The sequence below is a fragment of the Antrostomus carolinensis genome, unplaced genomic scaffold (genome assembly GCF_000700745.2).
Source record: "Antrostomus carolinensis isolate BGI_N321 unplaced genomic scaffold, ASM70074v2 scaffold1812, whole genome shotgun sequence".
Taxonomy (NCBI): Eukaryota; Metazoa; Chordata; class Aves; order Caprimulgiformes; family Caprimulgidae; genus Antrostomus; species Antrostomus carolinensis.
This window is the reverse complement of record NW_010298727.1, coordinates 34,062-53,145: the sequence shown is the minus strand read 5'-3', so window position 1 is coordinate 53,145 and position 19,084 is coordinate 34,062. Positions and strand designations below refer to the sequence as shown.

Below are 19,084 nucleotides of genomic sequence, written 5' to 3'. Positions count from 1 at the left end.
TTTCTGTGTCCTAAGGTTTCAGTCTGAGTTCATACCACTACAAAATCTACCTTTTATGATTGTGGGTTGCTATAACTGCATGCAGTGTTACAGCGGAGAACCTACCAGGGTTTTGATGCCTTAACATTTTCCATAAGGCTGGATATCTCCATTAGAACTACTTCTGACACATCCTGGGAGTGCATTTCTCTTTTCCTAATAAGTGAATGGTTCAATCTTTGTGTGATTAACTAGCAATTTAGAGCCCTTTTCCTCATCATTTAATTCCAGCAGACAACTTGTTTATAGCTAAAATATTGCTAGTAACTCCTGCATGTGTGAACTTGCACTTTGAATATTTAATTTTGTCTTATACTACTCCAGGCCTCAGGAACATCTAGGTCTTACTGTATTAAAATCTCAGCTTCCACTGCATCAGTTTGGTCTCTCAGCTTCATGTCATCAGTGACATTTCATCAGTGCTCCTACTTTCTCGTGTTAAGTTCGTTAGAGTAACACAAAGCCAAATAGGTCCCAACAGGCTGGAGGCAGATGTTAGCAACTACAGTATCTACTGCAGGTTCTTTGAAAGTTTATAGCCTGCTAGAGAAGAGAGGAATAAATATGTCGGTGAAACAAGGTGCTGCTACTGAGAGGGAACCCTAGAGGCCTGCCTGATCTGCAAGGAAACAAGTGCATCTTCTTCATTGACAAGCTGTACTTATCTTGTGTGTAAGGAAACTGTTAGTAAAGCGTGCAACACCAAGAATCCAGGACTAGAACTAGTGGCAAATATAAAATTGTAGACAAACAGCAGACAGTAGCTGAAAATTTTCTGCAAAGCCTCCTTGTATCCAAAGGAGATTACCATTAACATAAATAATCTTTTAATCAGGCCTTATACAAGAAAAAGGAAAAAAAAACCACAAAAAACCCCAAACAAACAAGAAACCAAAAGCAGCACAGTAAAATTTAACTTTAAACAATGCCTATTAATTTGCTCTTGGAAGAAAGTTTCAAACTCTGTAGTTCAGGGAAAGCAAGCTGGAAGGCTAAGGCCAATGAAAACCACTTGCAGGTGGTAACAGAGAGCTAAGATATGGCAATACAAACCATCTGAAAGGCTGAAATTAGGGCTTCCCTCAAGTCAAAACAGAAAGACTTATGCTATGACACTTAAGCAATTACTTTCTGTGAATCATATTCTTAGGGGAATAATAATAAAAAATAGGAACTGAAAGGAGGAGGAAAAAAAAAGATCAAATAATTCTTTGTAGATTAATTAAGAAGTATCTACGGAGAAGAGCAATTCAGGAGACATGAAGGCTGCTGATTAGATCCTTTATAAAATGAAGACAGTGACATAACAAAACCAAAATCCTCCTCGTTTCCAAAAAACATGCCTCAAAATGAAATTGCCAAGGAACACACAGTAGTTTCCTAGAAGTATGTGAGGAACCCTCAACCTTAATTACCAATTTCTTCAACAAAACTGGACAAAATATTAGAAGAATGAATTTCATAGCACACTATTCCTCATTATTTAGAAAGACCCTGAAGTAGCCCCGCAAGTCTGTACTCTAATTAACTGATCTTCAGCTAGCAAGTATATATGCATAATGGTAAGTCTAATGAGTTTACAGTATATTTTATACACACACATGGATTACACAACAGTGAATAAATAACTATCTGTTTGTCTGCATGAGTCTAAGTTTAATTCTTAAGGAATCATTACAATAACCTTATCTTACAAATTTTTAGTGACTATTTTTCAATAGGTCCCACCCCATCTAGTTGGAAAGAGTAACATGAACTGATGCATCAAAACCCTCAGCTCAGTTCTACTTGTGTTTAGCATCTGAATCTTACCCTTAAAGTGAATTACAAGCAAACGAAAAACCCCAAGAGACTCCAACTAGCTTGGCCAAGCAGAACTCTCTAATAATACACAATAAACTACCACATCCAGAGCACATTTATTAATCTGTCTTCACCTTCTAGTTGCTTGACCAGAGAAGTTATGCTTTTTAATACTACAAATAGCTTATTTCCCACAAGCTTTCTGCTTTCAGGCCTGTGTCCAAGAACTCTGTAGGACCACTAACCTGAGGGACAAAGGCTTAGAAGCCTGTTTCTAATTTAAACCAGTGCTATAACAGCACACAAACTAATACAACCAAATTCAGCCACCATGCCCAGACCACTAGATTTTTGAGTTACAGTGGAATTAAAATGCGGCTGCAGGTCTGCCATCTCTCACCCTGGGCTACATGTCAATGCTTTCTGAACCTGACAAGCAGACATGCACTGTCACTATGGAGCGCTGGTGCAATGCAAAGCAAACAGTTGAAAAAAGCAGATGAGAGATTTGCCTTGGTTTGGAATGATTTTACACCTTTTCCTTGTGATTTCTTAATATCTTTGGTTATTAATTTTATATAACTTGCTAAGTAAATCATAGTTAAAACCCTGGTTTTGCATGTACCAGGTGACATTAAGAATCTAGGCATTAACAACAGTTACTATTTGCATTTAAATAATTCAAGTTTAAGATTGAAATTCAGCTTTTCAGTAAAAAAAAGGACTCAAAAAGGAGTACTGGACACAAACAAGCTCAATAAGACTGTATCTAAATGCTTCCTTCTTAAAGAATCAATGATAACTCCCAAATATCAATTTGTTTTTCTGACAATATCTGTGGTTTTTAATAATATGCACTGTGCCTGAGTAACAGCAAGCAACCCAATAATAACAAGACAGACTGGGTCTCCTTTTGCCCTCAGGTATGTGAGCACCTCCAATAAGCATCTGACAGAAAGTCTGTGTCTGATGAAAAAAGTGATCCGGGGTAGTTACTGAATTTTGCACTCTCAGTGTACAGGACACACTGTCGGCAGGGTAAACTTTTCCATTGTGTGCTTCACAATTGCCCTGTTCTGTGAAGCTAGAACTATAGCACAGTTAAACTGACAGAAGAAAAAGTACTGGAAACTAATAAAAGCATAATCTGAAAAGAAACAAACTTAGGAACGGAGTCAGTGTTTTTCATTAATTCTTTCACATATGGTTTTTATTGCCATCCAAAAACGTCTAAGTGTCTCTTATTACTTTATAATAACTGAACAAGTGATTCATATACAGAGCTGCTATCACTGAAAACCAATCTGAAATATGGAATCTCAGTGAAAAAAATTACCTTTTATTTTAAAATAGCCTGGGTCTTTAACTTCTGGGTATAAAAACATGAATGCTTTATGATTAATACTTTAAAAATGTCTCCGTTGAAGTGCAAAGCAAGATAGTTTTTATAGGCAATTATAAGCACCTGCTGGTAAAGAATTTAAAAGAATAACTTCAGCTAGTGTCCTTTTAAAGCTGTAGTAAGCACCTGCTCATTTCACTCAGCTTTACTGCATTTTCACAGAATTGTAATACCTCCTTAGTACTGTATTTTATTATAAAAAGGTTGTCCTGATTTACAAGGATAAACAAAAAAAAGTTAAAAAATAAGCTGAAAAACCTAAACCCAAAAATCTCTTCAGCAAATGTATGAAAGTGTGTATACTTTCCTCATTGGATTGGCATCACCAACGTGTTCTTGTCTGTATTACCTCTGCTTCAGCACATACCCAGATGCATAAAGCTCAGGACTAACCTTAATGTGGAGTAGATGCAACTCAACCCAAGTGGGACAGATAAAGGTGCTAGAAACAAAACGGTACTGAGATAGAAGGTATGTGAGGAACATGGGTACCACACATGGCCTTGGCATGGTGCTAAACAGAGAAAACTCAAGTGATTGCCCACAAGGCAGCTGCAGGCTGCAGCTCCCCACACTGCTGCTGCTGCTGCTGGCAGGAGAAGAGAATTGCCCAGGTCTTGCTGACATTTACATGCAACATCTGCAGCATGCTCTCCAGGGGACTCCGTACCAAAGCCAATTCAGACAACAAAGCTAATGCCTTTCACTACTGAAGCTCACCTAAGATCTCATTTGCTCCCCGAGTCTTTCACTTTGATATCTACTACATACTATCAACAGAAATCACAATGAACATGCATAGATGGTCATGACACAGATATTATTGCAGTAACTTCTGCTGCTAGAAAAATCAGATTCCAAGAACTAAATGTGCAAAAACATATTTCTCTACATTTTGTGGTACTGTAATCTAGCAACATGTTTCAAAGCAGTTTCTTTAATAGATGCATCAAAAAAAGGAAAGAAAGTGATTCCAGGATGTTCAAAGCTACACGGAATTGTCATCTTCCATCCTATTATCCCACGCAATCATCTTCTGCTAAGATAATTTGAAATTTCTCTGTGTTTCCATTTTATGTGTGTATAAAGACACTGAAGTATTTTTACATAGATTTGCTTTGAATCTTGACAGTTTGCACACCAGCAGTCTTCCCAAGAATCTCCTTCACACAATTTCTAAGAAGCACGCTGACACAATTGTTAGCGTGGGAGGTGTGTGCTGAGGACATGCAGAGTGTTCCACATACAGCCTAGTGAAATGAGCAGCTCAGGGGAGCTGCTGTAACTTAATTAAACACCATGCTAGAGACTGCTTGCCTCTAGAGGCAAAGGCTGGCAAGCCACAAAGCAGCATTAAAGCAGCTATAACTTTTCAGGCCTTTGGGTTGCAGAAATTGAAGGTCCTGCACAAACAGCATCAGCAAAGGCTACCCTTCATCCTACCCTGCCCAAGACAACCCTGTCCAGCTGCAAGGGTTTTACTACCAGAAACCATATTAACTGTCTGTGCAACTCTTCAACTTTCTGACTAGTTGGGTCAAGATGCCAAATGGAAATTGGTTTATTTATGTGGCAACTATCCAGCAGAAAACTGGCTAAAGTCACCTGCCCTGAACAGGATGTTGCACTACAGAGAACTGGCTGAGTATTGCTAAGCTTATATTGGAAAGGATGGGGACACCCTCTACAACTAAAGTTAACTAACAGGTGGTTACTTCCGTGGTAGTCAACACACAAAACCTAACACAAACCTGAGCTTTACAAACACACACATACACTCACTCTGGAAGTTCTCATAAAATACAGTCATTGGTCCATATTAAGAAAAAAAATTATTTGGGGGCTGAATCCTGCTAATTGCAACTCCATCCATGTTAAAGGCAGAATGATGTTTTGCTACTACACATGTTTAAAATACTAGTAAATGCATCTTAAGACTTCTCTCCATCTTCCTTATACATGGGACCACTGTCATCTGCATCGCATTTCTCTTTCATTTAGTTGAGCTCAGAACAGACTATGGCATGACACACATGGAAGGCACCCATTCATCATTCAGTGAAAGCTCACATCACCTGCAGAATAACAGAACAGATAGCAGGGTACATACACATCGAGGCCACATAAGTCATAGCTACCAGAGAGAACCGAAGGACATCCAATTCTTGGCAGAACACGTAGAATTGTAGAAGCAAATTGCAAGGAAAGAATTAGTAGTGGAGGTATTTCAGCTGTATGCAACTTGGTTTTGTGAAAAGTTGTGTTTGATAGAAAGGGTATTTTTAATATAACAGTTTAATTCTTGTAAAGCTAAATTGCAGTTGGTCTGGACACTGCTGACTAGTTTTCGTTTTACATTGCTGCACATATGTACCGTTGCACAGCTAGTGTTTAGCAACCCGGCATAAAGAAACATTTACTCTTTGTTCCTGATACTTATGTACCCTCTTTCACCCCTCCTGTCTTTGGAGGATGCTTTTGGTAAGAATCAGCTTAGAATATTTATAGATCTGTAATTTCTCTATGAATTGGAAAAAGATAAAGCAATCGGATTCAAGGTGATTTTACTTTCATTACAACAATTCATATATTAACTTCTGAAAAATTTCAGTGTTTTTTTTCTTTTCCATTGAAAATCCAGAGGAGATCAAAATTAATCAAACTGTGTATAATGTAAGCTTGCTTACAGCGCAGAATTTGGAGACTGCAAGTTTGTTAATTAGCAACAAAAAAAGCATGAGACAGAGCCTCTGTACATAGATCTATGTTGTGTACAGCATGCACTTGGGTTACATGCTTTAGTGTTGAAAATGCATGCTTCAGTACAGTCTGCAGGACATCAAAGCAGAGTAGTTTCGTGACACAAGAAGTGGATTTCTTTTGTTGTCATGTCCCACCATGTCCAGATAGATGGCTCCTTTTCCTGTCTGAACAAGCCAGCAGCAGCAGGTAGCCACAGAATGCAAGATTCATTGGTGCAAAGACATACACTTCAGAAAAGACTCATTTTTCATTTTAGGAGACTATATGAAAACCTTCAGTCTCTGTTCTTATCTAATCAGCACGTATACGTTGTAATGTTGGCAAGACAGAAAGCCGAGATAAAACAAATCTTTTAGCTGGCAGTTCTTAATATTCTGATATCTTAGGCAACAATGCAGGATTTCTAGAACCTTATTTGAACACACATTCCTCCGAGGAAATTATGTGTGTAGTAATTTATTTCAGACTACCTCCAAAATAATCCCCATATAGATTGCAATGAGCTTATGCATATATATATATATATATCTATAATAAGAAAGATTAAATATTTATTTAAATGATCAAATTTTTTTAAGAGATCATGCACTGATGCTCTTTGATGGTGAAAAGCCAAATAAAAGATTTGTGAGAGCGCTAAATTAGAAAGCGACCAACAGGCATAGCTTAATTCTTACCTTGGCTGTTTTTTTCACGAGTTGACATTTTTGCTGGTTATGGGACAGAAATAAAATATCTTAAAACTATTTCTAAAGTCTCACTCACATTTGCTTGGATGAAGACTGGCACATAGGTCAAAACTTTAGATTTTTGTTTTCATAACCTCGCTCTATTTATGCACATACATACATAGAAAATAATCAAAAAACTTTGTTTCACAAAAGTAAAATGAATCCTCCCACCACCCACCAAAAACCTCTGTCTTTCCTAAAGATTCCAATTTGATGAGGCATTTCTCTATACTTTCAAAGATTCTTATAAAGGTCTTGAGTAACATCTGGCCAGATGAATTCTTGAAGTAATTATTAAGGCTATTTTAGCTCTATATCCCTGTTTCGTAAGCATATGTCCCAATGTATTTATTTACAGGAAATACTATTCAGTCAAAAGCAAATATTTTCAACTTCACCCAGTACTTAAAAATAAATGTTTTTATTTACCTTGGCTGATGACAACATCTTTGTGCCTGGGGAAAAATTCAAAATAGTATCATTAATAATATGTGAAATGCTTATCAAGCCAATAGCATCTAGTTCTTACACATTATTGAATTTATCAGAGCCTGTGTACAGTGTAGCTGTAGTATAAAATGCTAAACAATTAATCTTGGTCATCGTAGTGCATTTTTGCCCATATATTATTTTGTGCAGTTCACTGTATCTTTTGAGTAACTTAAAGTCCCTTGCCCTGTGGCAAGGGTTCCTAAGAATTACTGTGATAACAACAAAACACAAAAAGCTTTTAAAAATAAATTATGGAGAGCACAGTCTTTGTGGATGGAAAATTCCATTTTGAGAGAGCAAACTTGTAATAACCAAATGTTTTAAGCTGCCAAACACCCTCAGGCCTGCACGCAGAGCATTTAACACCTGTCAAAATAAGCTGTCAGCACACAACAACACAAATTTTTCTAGGAATTAACCCTGTTGGACGCATGGATTAAATGTAAGCAAGCTGCAGTTTCATTTCAACTGGATCCATGCAGCATTAGAGGATGTGCAACACAAAATCTTGCAAGGAATGCAATTGAGATGTTTCCTTCCACCAGAACCAGGAATGAACTAATGACAAAAAAACTCAGTCCTTTTTTGTGAAGAAGTACTAATTTCCAGCATCAGAGCTACTTCTTACCAGAATAACACTCCCTGACAGGAGAATGCATTGCATAAAAAACCCTACTGAATTCATTTGAAAAGAAGGTATGAGTGGCATCCAATATTTTTAGCTGGATGGAGGTCAAATTTTTGTAACAGTGACAAAGGGTCAAGCACATGCATGAGGAAAGTCATCTCTGGCTATTGGTAGAATCACCCTTCACCACACTGCCACATGAAAAATTAAAACTGGATTCCCAGTCTTGCCTGAAAAACACTGAATGATGGGCGGTCGTGGGAACCCTCTTACTTCTTATGGCTTTATCAGACTGATTTACAGCTCGGTGCTGGCTTAAAGACTCAGCTTACTAAACAAAGTTCATATCCTGGGCTGGTAGCGCAAAGCATATGTAAAACATTTCTGTCCTGGGGCCCGCATTAGGGGCTGAATTTTATTCCCTTGCACAAGATTCATGTAACTTCAGGCAGATTAGGCCAATGTTTCTTCATTAGGAACAATAAATGCAGTATAACAATATGCCTTTGCATAATACCAACCAATTCTTTTAGAAACTGGGCACACAGGATATGAGTGAGAAATGAGTATGAATGTGTGCTCTTGAATGCAAATACTGCTTTTGTTAGAAATCTGAGCATAAGAACAAGGTACACAGACAATACAATACCCAGTCTTCAATCAGATGACGGTCTACAATTGATAATGTTTGAAACTTTATTTTTTGCCAAACACTTTTAAGATACAACAGCTTCAAACTGTGAAAAGACAATTTTCTCTAAAAATAACTAATCCTAATCTTTCTTTGACTGCTCTTTTCTCAGATACTTGGGGTTTTTTTTCTATATTAGAGACTGCAGAAGGGCAGCATTTAAAGTCCTTTAGAAAATAAGCAGAATCACAGGAAAATGAAACAAGATACCTCTATTTTGACCATGCCTAAACCAATATGCAAAATGGCAATAAAAGTAAAATTTATTTTTCATTACTAGAAAATTTGAAGTATATACCACATTGTGAAAGATATTTTAGTAGTGTAACAAAAACCAAGAAAAGAAGCTTGGTAAGTAGAAATCAGGACAGAGGGTTTTTTCATTCCAAAATATTATCTAGCAGTATCCTGCTATAATCTAAATTGCCAAAGGGCTTTTAAATTCCAACAGTAAAAACCAATTATAAAAGGAAAATAAATACTTGCAAAATATGTAACCCATAACCCCTCACACACAGCACTTCACTACTCTGCAGAACTCTTCAGGCTAAGCATAAAGCTTTTAGTAAATGTGCCGATATCCACACCCAAGATTAATTTAAGATGTTTTTATTCCTCCCATTCCTAGGAAAGAAGGAATGTATTTGCATGGCTCTTGACTAAGCATGCATTTGACAAATAATCTTATATGCAATCTAAGGAAAGCACTACTGACACGATCTTAAAAAGACTGGGAATTATTCTGAAAGGTCTGAGGAGTTTTATTTGTCATAGTGGGAGGGTTTTTCAGGTACTTCTGCCCTGGAACAGTTAATGGCTATGTGAATGAAGATTAATGACCAGATGTATGGAATCTGCAGATGACATCAAGCTGGGAGAAGCTGCCAGCATGCTGGAGGGATCTTGGCAAACAGGAGAGAGGTCAGTCAAAAAGTCAACACAAAAATTTCAACAAATTCAGCAAAATTTCAACAAAGTCAAAAAAAGAGCCTAAGTGTGCAAACACAAAGTGGGAAGCCAAATTGGCAAAGAATATTGAGGAGAAGAAGTGGGTTACAATAGGAGTCAACAATTTGGAGTTACCGCAAAAAGCAAAGTCTTGGCCCTGTGCTGACAGGAGCAGGAGAAGTAACTACTCTGGGCTATTCGTCCCCAGGAAGGCCTTCACTGAAGACCACAAAGTGGGAGAAAACCTGCTGCTGAAGAAGAGCACAAGTTGAACAGTGGGCTACAGCACATCACCTACCGAAGGTGAAGCTGACAAGAAGATCCTTACCAATTATCCAGAACCTGCAATTAGGAACCTGTTAAACAGTTAATTTGAGAGACCTACCTGAAATCATAAAAGTATATTCTGACTATTACAGCCTACTTTAGAAACATACATATTATGCCAAACCCAGTAAATTAACTTCAAGGAAACACACTAGCATTTTCAAATCAGTTTTAATTAGGAAAAAACTGGTTGGAAGCTTCACAATAGTGGCATTAAGCCATAAATCTTAACTTATAATGCATAATTCTCCTAACACAAATAGGCAACACTAAAAGGCATTTACACTCAAATCCTGCATTCACATTTTATAACAATTTTAAGATTCCACAGTCACCTGAAGCACTACCTTGCCAAGTTATGCAAGTAATTATTCCTGGTAAAAAGAAAGATGAAAATGGTCTTAGCATATGCACAAATAAGTTCACTAAAATTATGGAATTTCATAATATTTTGACTGTAAAGTTCACTTGCTTTCATGTACCAAACTGATACATACTTGTCTGCATTCTTTGCCACTTTTGATATTAATTTAGATGTTGATGCTACTCTTAGCAGCTTGTTACGACTGTCATCTGAACTCTCCCAAGCACTGTGAGGTTTTTCAGCAGTCAAGGATTTCTTTATGCTGGAAGAAACAAAAATATATTTTAAAATGACAAGATAATAAGATAACAATAACTGGAACTGGTATGCAACTGACAGATCAAGCAGCAGGAGACAAAAGCAGAGCTAGGTCTTCCTCCAAGCTGAAGCATGAAACAGGAAAAAAACAATTAGTCAAAAAGTTCTAACTGGATGAATGAAAACAATTGAGCAAGACAGGTGCCAAATGTTTTATCCAATCCTTTCCATTTCCAAATACTCTTTCATAAAGACTTGAATAAAGTAACTCTATACTTCATTATTATACTGCTAATTAATTTTATAAGTAGAAAAAAAATGAGGCTACAGTATATTAGCCTTAAAGAATAATATTAATATTTAAAAAAAATCACTTTAAAAGGTGACAAAGAAAAGTGTAAATTTTTTCCCTCATTAACTGTTCACCAGCTTTGACACACTGATTTCTGAGGCAGAACAGTTTATCAGATTACAGTTTCCTATGGCTGTTTTGCAGATAGCAAATTCTAAAGCACATTAATGGCTTGAGGTTTTTTTGAAACAAATGCCTGCAAACTTCTTGCATAAATAAGACAAGCTAGGTTTGGTCCAGTACTACAGATGATTAAATCCATGAATTCTAATGTAATTTTTTAGCAATCTTATTGTAGCTAATTTACACTAATGGGAACCTGCAATTTTTGCAGTTACTAGTTCATTAGTTTCACGCACATCTTAATCATGGAAAACATGTTCAAAAGTGATCTAGCTCAAATTATTCTTCAACTAGTTGATTTAGAGTCTGTCCTGCCAACAGTATTATACTTCATCCCGTCAGAAATGCTTTTTGCAGGAGTAAGTCCTGAATTGCAGTCTTAGAAATGGCAAGCTCCTTCCACAGCACCTCAAGAAGCTGAAAGGTCCTGCGACAAACAAGTTAATCAAATCCAGTTAAACCATTAAGAGACTAGAAAAAGCTTTTTTTTCCCCCCTCATATTGCAAAAGATTAGTAAGCAAGACTTCAGACAAACACCTTTACAACGAGATACCAGGCAGGAGAATAACAGGTCGCAAGTTCAGCTTCAGACAACTTAAAGAGTTTGTGCAAGACATAGAGACATAGCCTTTATGGAGTGTTACAACATGCATCAGTCAAGTGAAAGTTTAAGTATTTATTAGAGCTGTGAATTCGAGCAATGCAAGACAACATAATCTTGTGAACTACAGTAAATTTCAGAGGAATGAATTTCATTTATTTAAGAGGTTTTTTCAGTTTCCTAAATGCCAAAAAGTAAAAGAACATTTCATACCTTGCAGAATAATAAGATAACAATGAATTAAAAAAAAAAAGAAAAAAAAACCCACCAAAGTGATCTGCACAGTTTTGAAACGCAGAAATAACCACCCAAATCTTAAAATCTATTTCCTTGACTTTAAAAAGCCATTAAAAAAAAAAAAAAGTACCCTTTTTTCTGTGCCCAATTCCCACAAAAATGAGCAGGAACACAGAGGCAATCCTAAATAAACTATGTCCATTCAAGTCAAGCAGTTCTTTGGTTTGGGTGTAAAGCAGAACTTCACTCATGTAAAGAATCAGGGTAAGAGTGACGTGAACCATCCTGCAACTTAGCTGGAATTGAGTGTGGAGAGGAAGAAAATGGAAACTGCAGCCACTTTATATGATAATTTGAGAAGAAAAACTCCCAAAGGAAGAGCTGCAATGATACCAGTATTTAATAAATGCTATTATGCAATGTAGTAAATGGCCATGTGCAAAAAACCACTCCACAATTCAGTTATGCCAGACAAAATCTATGAAGTGTATTTTGAGGACAATCAAGTCAGAGTCGTCATATATTTAGAATAATGACTGATTAAAGGTAATGTAACTTTACCATATTAGGATTTCAATTACAGAGGGGAAAAAAAAAAAACAAAACCAACAACTCCTTTGTAATTTTAAAAAATTACTCAAAGAAAAATTGCATTTTTAGACCTTTGCTCTGTTGCAATGCATGTTGAATGCCCTTCTCTAGCAAAAAAAAAAAAAAAAAAGTTGATCATAAGACTGGAACTATTTCACATGACTTGTTGTCAACTATGAACTCAATATCATCACAATAATTTTCTAATTCTGTACTGTGAAAACCTTTTAGCTGGAGCAGAACTCTTGTTTTCTTGAGTTTGCCTGTGTGTTTGGAGAGTCTGTGAGGAGGGCTGGGGAGAAGGTGATGCTTGAGTTTGTGGACTTTGATCATTAGAATGAGATTCCTCTTTTTTTTCTTTTTGTCCTGGAGGTTTTTCCTTCTTTTTTTCTGTACCGCTGTAAAATAAAGTATAACATAGAGAGGGGGGAAAAAAAGAAAGAAAAAAAGCAAATAAATTAAAAAGGTGGGAGAAAATGCCCTCTGTGAAAAGATGGGAGAAGCATGTCACAACTTATTACATATAACCACCGAAGGAACACTTTGATTATTTAGTCATCCTCTTTAGTATTTTGCTAAAACAAGATTTATTCACAAGCTCTGGAGAAAAAAAAAAAAAAAAAAAAAGGCTGAAAGAGGCATGGTAGTTTATTTACTTATTTTTACTGCATAGTTGTGCCAAGTTTACTCTTCTTGATTTTAAAATGAATACAACTTTGATGTACGTCCTTCATTCGCAGGTGCTTCTACAGCATTCAAAGCTGACACAAGACGATGCACCGCAACTCTGTCATCCCTCAGAAAAAAATCATCCTCTGGTTCAGCCCACTGACTACCTTACCGTGCCACCAGCCAAGGCTCAGTGAAAGCGAAAGGCAGGAGTGTGCCTTGTACTATGTCCGATTACCTCAAGCCTGTTATGAAGCTATACCCTTCTCTCTGCATTTCTGGACAAGCATGGTACCACTTATCTTTGTGCTGTCACCGAAAGAGTGAAATCCTGTTGATGGTCTCCTGGGCTCTCCCTGGCAGAGTTCAAAGGAAATCATCCCTGAAAACTCACTGCTATTTTGATCTGTAGTTGACTAACATCAGATTGTCTTGACACTTCTTCAACGCCTTCAGTAAATGACAGCTAAGAATACATCTTTATTTTCATAGTGCTGTATTTATTAGGTTAACATTTGAAAGAGCTTTAAATACATGCAATTAAGAACCTTCAATTCATTAAGAACCTAAACAAAGGTCCACTAAGTAAGCAGAAAGATTAATTAAAAGGCTCTTCTATAAAATAGCATGCTTTGCAATATACTGAATCACACAAACAATAGCAGGACCTTAAAGAGAAGAGTATTCCGTAGTACAGGGTTTTTGGGGGGTTTGGGGTTTTTTTTTTTTTAAAGATCTTGGTTCTCTTTTCCCAGGTAACAAGCGATAGAACAAGAGGAAACAGCCTCAAGTTGCACCAGGGGAGGTTTAGACTGGGTATTAGGAAAAAATTTCTTCACCAAAAGGGTTGTCAAGTATTAGAACAGGCTGCCCAGGAAGTGGTGGAGTCATCATCCCTAGAGGTATTTAGAAGACATGTAGATGTGGTGCTAAGGGACATGGTTTAGTGGTGGCCTTGGCAGTGTTAGGTTACTGGTTGGACTCGATGATCTCAAAGGTCTTTTCCAACCAAAATTTCCAACCAAGATTCTATGATTCTATTTTTAAAAAATCTTCCAAAATAAATTTCTCAGTGAATAAACAAAGTAAGATAGAAACACGAGCTAAAAAGGAGAAAAAAAAATATTTTCCCTTAGGTTCAGAGTAACCTGCAAAGTACAAAATAAATAATATTTTTCTGAAGTGGAGAATCTAGATTTCTATTACCTCACACCATTTCCCATCCCCCATCCCAAAACCTTCTATAATCTCAATTATTTATGTTTCTATTTATCTTTCCCCACAAAACAATGAAAAACAGTATGACAATATTCAAAATAAGTGAATAAAAATGAGCCCCCAGTTTTAATACAACATTTATAGGACCCTCTTTTTGTTTCATTTGTTATTTCAATTAAAGTACATCATCTACCATTGAGACAAAGCCCTCAATGCTTATATGAGTTCAACTTTTCTAAATGCTTCCAAATAAGTGTTGAGGAACAGGTCAAAGCATGAAAAAAAAAAAAATATATAAAGCCTGAAACACATTTATAAGGATCACTCGGGATTTCTTCTGTAAACAAACCATATTAATTAGTTAAAAATGTCAATATTATCCATCAAAGTTACATTTTCTTTTCAGAAAAATAGATGAAATGAAAACAGACAGAGCTTTAACATTTCTTGAGAGCATATATGTGATCATAGAGAACAAAGCTTGGGTTTTGGTTAGTAATTTATAGCCAAAAGTTCTTAATTAACTAGAAGCATTAAAAAATACTATTTTTTTTAATCAGAAGACTTAGCTTGTGTTGCTGGATGCACAAGCACACTATGCAATCTTAATCTTTTAACAGTCTGTGGCAAGAAATGCAGTACAGAGAAATAAATTACTGGAATCTCTTGTCACTGAAGTAAACAAGATTCTCTCTATTCCTAGTCTGACAGGTACACTCACTCATAGACCTCTGCATTCATTCTCCCATAAATGCACAGTTTCTCACAAAGTCCACCTACTAGGACAAGGCTTGCTTTTTTTTTTTTCTTTTTTTTTTTTTTTCCCCCTTAAAGAAATCATCTTTCAGGAAGACATGCTTCCAATCTTCCCCTTCCTTGTACTTGAGGATTTCAAAATACAGTTTAATAATAGTAAAAGAGATGAGGGAAGCAGGAGGAGTGAGAACACACAAACGTAATGATTTCCATAACTCCAGCTTGCAAGTCTACAAAGAACGGTCCTACTTGGTCAGAACAATGGCTCACCTGGCACCATGTTCTCTTTCTGAGAGTGGCATAAGAGTTCATCAGCGAAGTCATTACCTGCAGTTCCTTTCACCATACTTTTTCTAATGTCCCATTTACAATGACATCAGCAATCCTGCAATTCACCTCTGTGTTCTTTCAGCAGGCTCAGTTGAATGCCACCTGCTGATAGTAGCATATCATCTAATTTACTAATTCAGTCTCATATTTTGTGTTGTTACCCAAACTCATTTAGCTCATTCATCTGATCAATTTCCTAGAAACCACGGGTTCAGTGTGGGATTCTCTTCAACGTCTTCACTGAGCTCATCAGCTGTGGACTATCCATTTCACACCTTTGCCCTTAGGTTCACTCCTTAACTTCTCTGTTAAGCCACAAGAAACACCAGAACACTCTGGTTTCTCTTTGGGTTGCAGCAAAAAATATACCTGGGGCTTCAACACAATGCTTTTATCTACCACCAAGTGGGCTTCTTTTTTTGACTGACACTTTAATTTGGAAGTAAATTACGCAGATATGTGACAGTCTTTGTATGGAATATCTTTGTGCTGAATTTATTTGCTCTCTTCTGCTAAAATCTTCAGCTTACCTGTATTATGACTGGCTATTACAAAGTGGCTCTCCCACTAATACCTCTTCCACTAGATCTTCTGCAACAAGTGAAACCAAATCAAAACTAGCTCCTTTCTTGTGGGTTTTTAAAGACTAGCTGTTTTGGGAAGCAGTCATTTAATGCATCCAAAAATTCTTTCCAAATCCCAATTCAGTGAGACATTTTTTCAGTCTGTATCTGAGTAGTTGAGAGCTATTACTATATGTCCTAATTCTGCAGATTCTCTCATTTCACTTAACACAATGCTTAATCCTTTGGATCACAACACACTGGCAGCAACTTTGGAGGGTGGTCATTCTGAAACATTCTTACCAGAAGCTGTTTTCAGAAGAATGTTTAGTCCTAAGGAAAACAATCAAACACGTCTCTGTGACAGTCATCTGCTGTATGAAGTACAAACCTGTTTCCAACACTGGTGATAAAGAAGGTATGCAGTATGTTTTTTGTTCTAAAATGTTCCGACACCTCTATTACAAGTCCATTCCAGATTATACTCCTGAAATTTTCCTATCATGTAGATGACTTAATCTTTGTCAATGGGACATCATCTACGCGTTGTTCGTGGTACATTCCTGGGCTCTGGTTTTAGCGACAGCTTGTATTTTAGCATACCTTTGTTGAAATGAGATGTGCTGCTGCTGTGCAGCTACTGAGCCATCCAATCACCTCTTTGATCTCAGTGTTCAGGTTGGTAGAACAAGGATTAAACAGTCCATAAAATTCATAAAAGAAATTATGAGAGATGGCAGGTCTACAGATGCTAGAGCCCCAGAAATGTACAGTATTAAGACTGCATGAAACACAGACACTAAACTTAACAACAACAACAGTCTGGACACAAGTAGGCCTTCTGTTATTGGTGACTAGATGTACAGCTACACATATTTAGAACTTGAAAAGCTATGGGCAAGCTATGGGGTCTGTTTGGTAACTGAAGTGCAATTCTACATCAACAGATGACCATGTCCACCTGCTGCACCAATTCAAACTCCAGCCTGAAGAAAAGCCTGGACAAATTGGGGTGAAGTATCCCAGGAGCAGCTGATATGCTCCTTTGGCCTCCCTCCTTTTCACTGTGACAAGAGTGTTAGAAACAGACATGTTTACCCTAACTTTGTTAAAGAAATGGGACTACTATTGACATTCACTTATGTTTCTACCAGGAACGCTGTCTGGTACTGAACAGTTTTGCTGCTGTTAAAAAAATACATCCACAAAGCCTGAGATTAGACATTTTCTTTCAGTTTTCTTGAGCTGGTAATTTTACAAAAGTCTATTTTCTTCCAAATACCAAACAAATTTAATGGAATAATATATAAAGACAGGAGAGTGAAAGTAAACTTAACTAAAGAGAGGACTTAGACTTTCCTAAAACAAGCCTTGAAGGAGGAGTCACACATCTTCAGTTGCACTGGAAGCACCAAAACCTCCCCTGGACAGTTATTGGGGGCCCAGGGAGAGCTTTCCTCCACATATTAAGGTTTTCCTCTTTTGGCCTATCCAGGTCTCCTTTTAAAGACCTTAACTAAGATGAAAGGGATGCCAGCCACTCTACTCTGCTCGTCTGTAGTCAAGTGTTGAGCAGCCAATGAATCAAGAAGGTGATTCAGCGCAAATGCAAGCTTAACGACACGGGAACCGGACTGGCTCTCATCAAAGTGCCAAGAGCCACAGGGGTAAGATTAATGGAAAAGTGCTAACTAAGAAATACCTTCCTGCAGGAATGTCTTTTGTCCCAGTGCCTGTCACAACAGCAGATTGAGACATACAGTGATCACTTTCTGATTTATTGTTGAAAAGTAAACATAAGGATTCAATAAAAAGAAAAATACGCAATGCTACACAAGGGAGAAGAGCAAAGAGCAGGGCATTACTCTTGCCTTCTAAATTCCAAAGGGCACTGAAGTTTTTTCTGGTTTGCTCTTATACAGTTTATATTTGCAAGCAGCATTTTTATTCTCTTAAGTATATCACTTCCCTGTCTTGTTGTATAGCACAGTATTTACATCCACTGGATGAACCAGCCACTGGAGTTACCAGAGAACTCTACTGGCCAAGAATTTGTTCACATAATTTAACACAGTTATACATTAGAGTATCCTCTGGCCTGTGGCTACATCTGGCAGCCTGTTCTGGTGCAAAACCCACTGATTAAAGCAGCCATGCAATCACTATCTAACAGACTCACAGAAGAAAGTAGTTATACAAACACTTTGTTTACTGTTTGCAGCTGAAACCATTACCTGGAGGGGAAAAAAGCTACTGTTTGGTGTTTAGCTCAACTTACAAATACTCGAGAACTGTCATTTCTACACATTTGAGATCCGATACATATATATATATATATTCTTCATAAAGACTAAGTAGCCTATTTTGGGTTCAGATTTTCTATACAAAAATGAAAACTTTTATCTTACACAATTCACTATTGTTTCATAACTATTTTGCTTTGGCCTACTATTTACACTCCAGACAATGAAGTCAGTTTTGTCCTTTAATTTCCTTGAAAAAAAAATAAAGATGCAGATTAATACTAGGAGGAAAAATTTTCCATTTGTATTGGAAATATATTTGCCCGTTTTGTCCCTGAGTGAGAATGCATTTTGGATACTATACACTACAGAAATACTCCCCATTTAAGAATTCTTTTTAGAACCCTGATGTAAGCAGCCCAACAACAGAGTACATCTCCAAAGTTTATTTGTGCCTTACTAGACTTCAGGAAGCTCTGTCGTGGTTTGTGCAGAGGCAAAAATCAAACTCTTGCTCTGTATGCTTGGTTTGTTTTGTTTTTTTAAATAACAATAAATTTTAATAACAAGTCAGTACCTTTTTGCAGCAGACGAGAGAGTTTCTTTTCTGGCAACAGAAACAGAGGAACTGTGGCTTGTTTTCCTGCTTCCTGTATTCCCGTTAGTTATACAGGACATCGAGATAGCTTCTCGAAGGCTTGGCTGACCTAGAAAAAGAAAAATATTCAAGAACACGTTTTACAGCTGCATCCAAAGACCCATCTGAAAAACCAAAAACTCTCAGATGTGGACCTAGTATCACACAGCAGCAGCCCCAGCATTCAGGGCAACCATCCAGCCTATATCCAGTGACATACACTCATGAAAGTCTTAATCTATGCAGCTGGAGAATGGAGACTTGGGACACTAAGACAGGCAAGAATACGCTCTGATAGGGGTCAGCGTCTTTACTGC

At 37.1% G+C, this 19,084-nt stretch overlaps 1 protein-coding gene across 1 annotated transcript in view; it reads right to left on the bottom strand.

The window, feature by feature from the left end:
* EML4 (EMAP like 4) overlaps positions 1-19,084 on the bottom strand; it is a gene marked incomplete at its 5' end in the record, with an annotated part of 75,666 nt that overhangs the window by 42,937 nt on the left and 13,645 nt on the right. Inside the window, 5 exons of the mRNA XM_029083630.1 lie at positions 6,685-6,717; positions 7,168-7,193; positions 10,322-10,450; positions 12,576-12,749; positions 18,708-18,837. Of these exons, the coding sequence (XP_028939463.1) occupies positions 6,685-6,717; positions 7,168-7,193; positions 10,322-10,450; positions 12,576-12,749; positions 18,708-18,837 (492 nt within the window). The remainder of the gene's footprint in view (positions 1-6,684; positions 6,718-7,167; positions 7,194-10,321; positions 10,451-12,575; positions 12,750-18,707; positions 18,838-19,084) is intronic.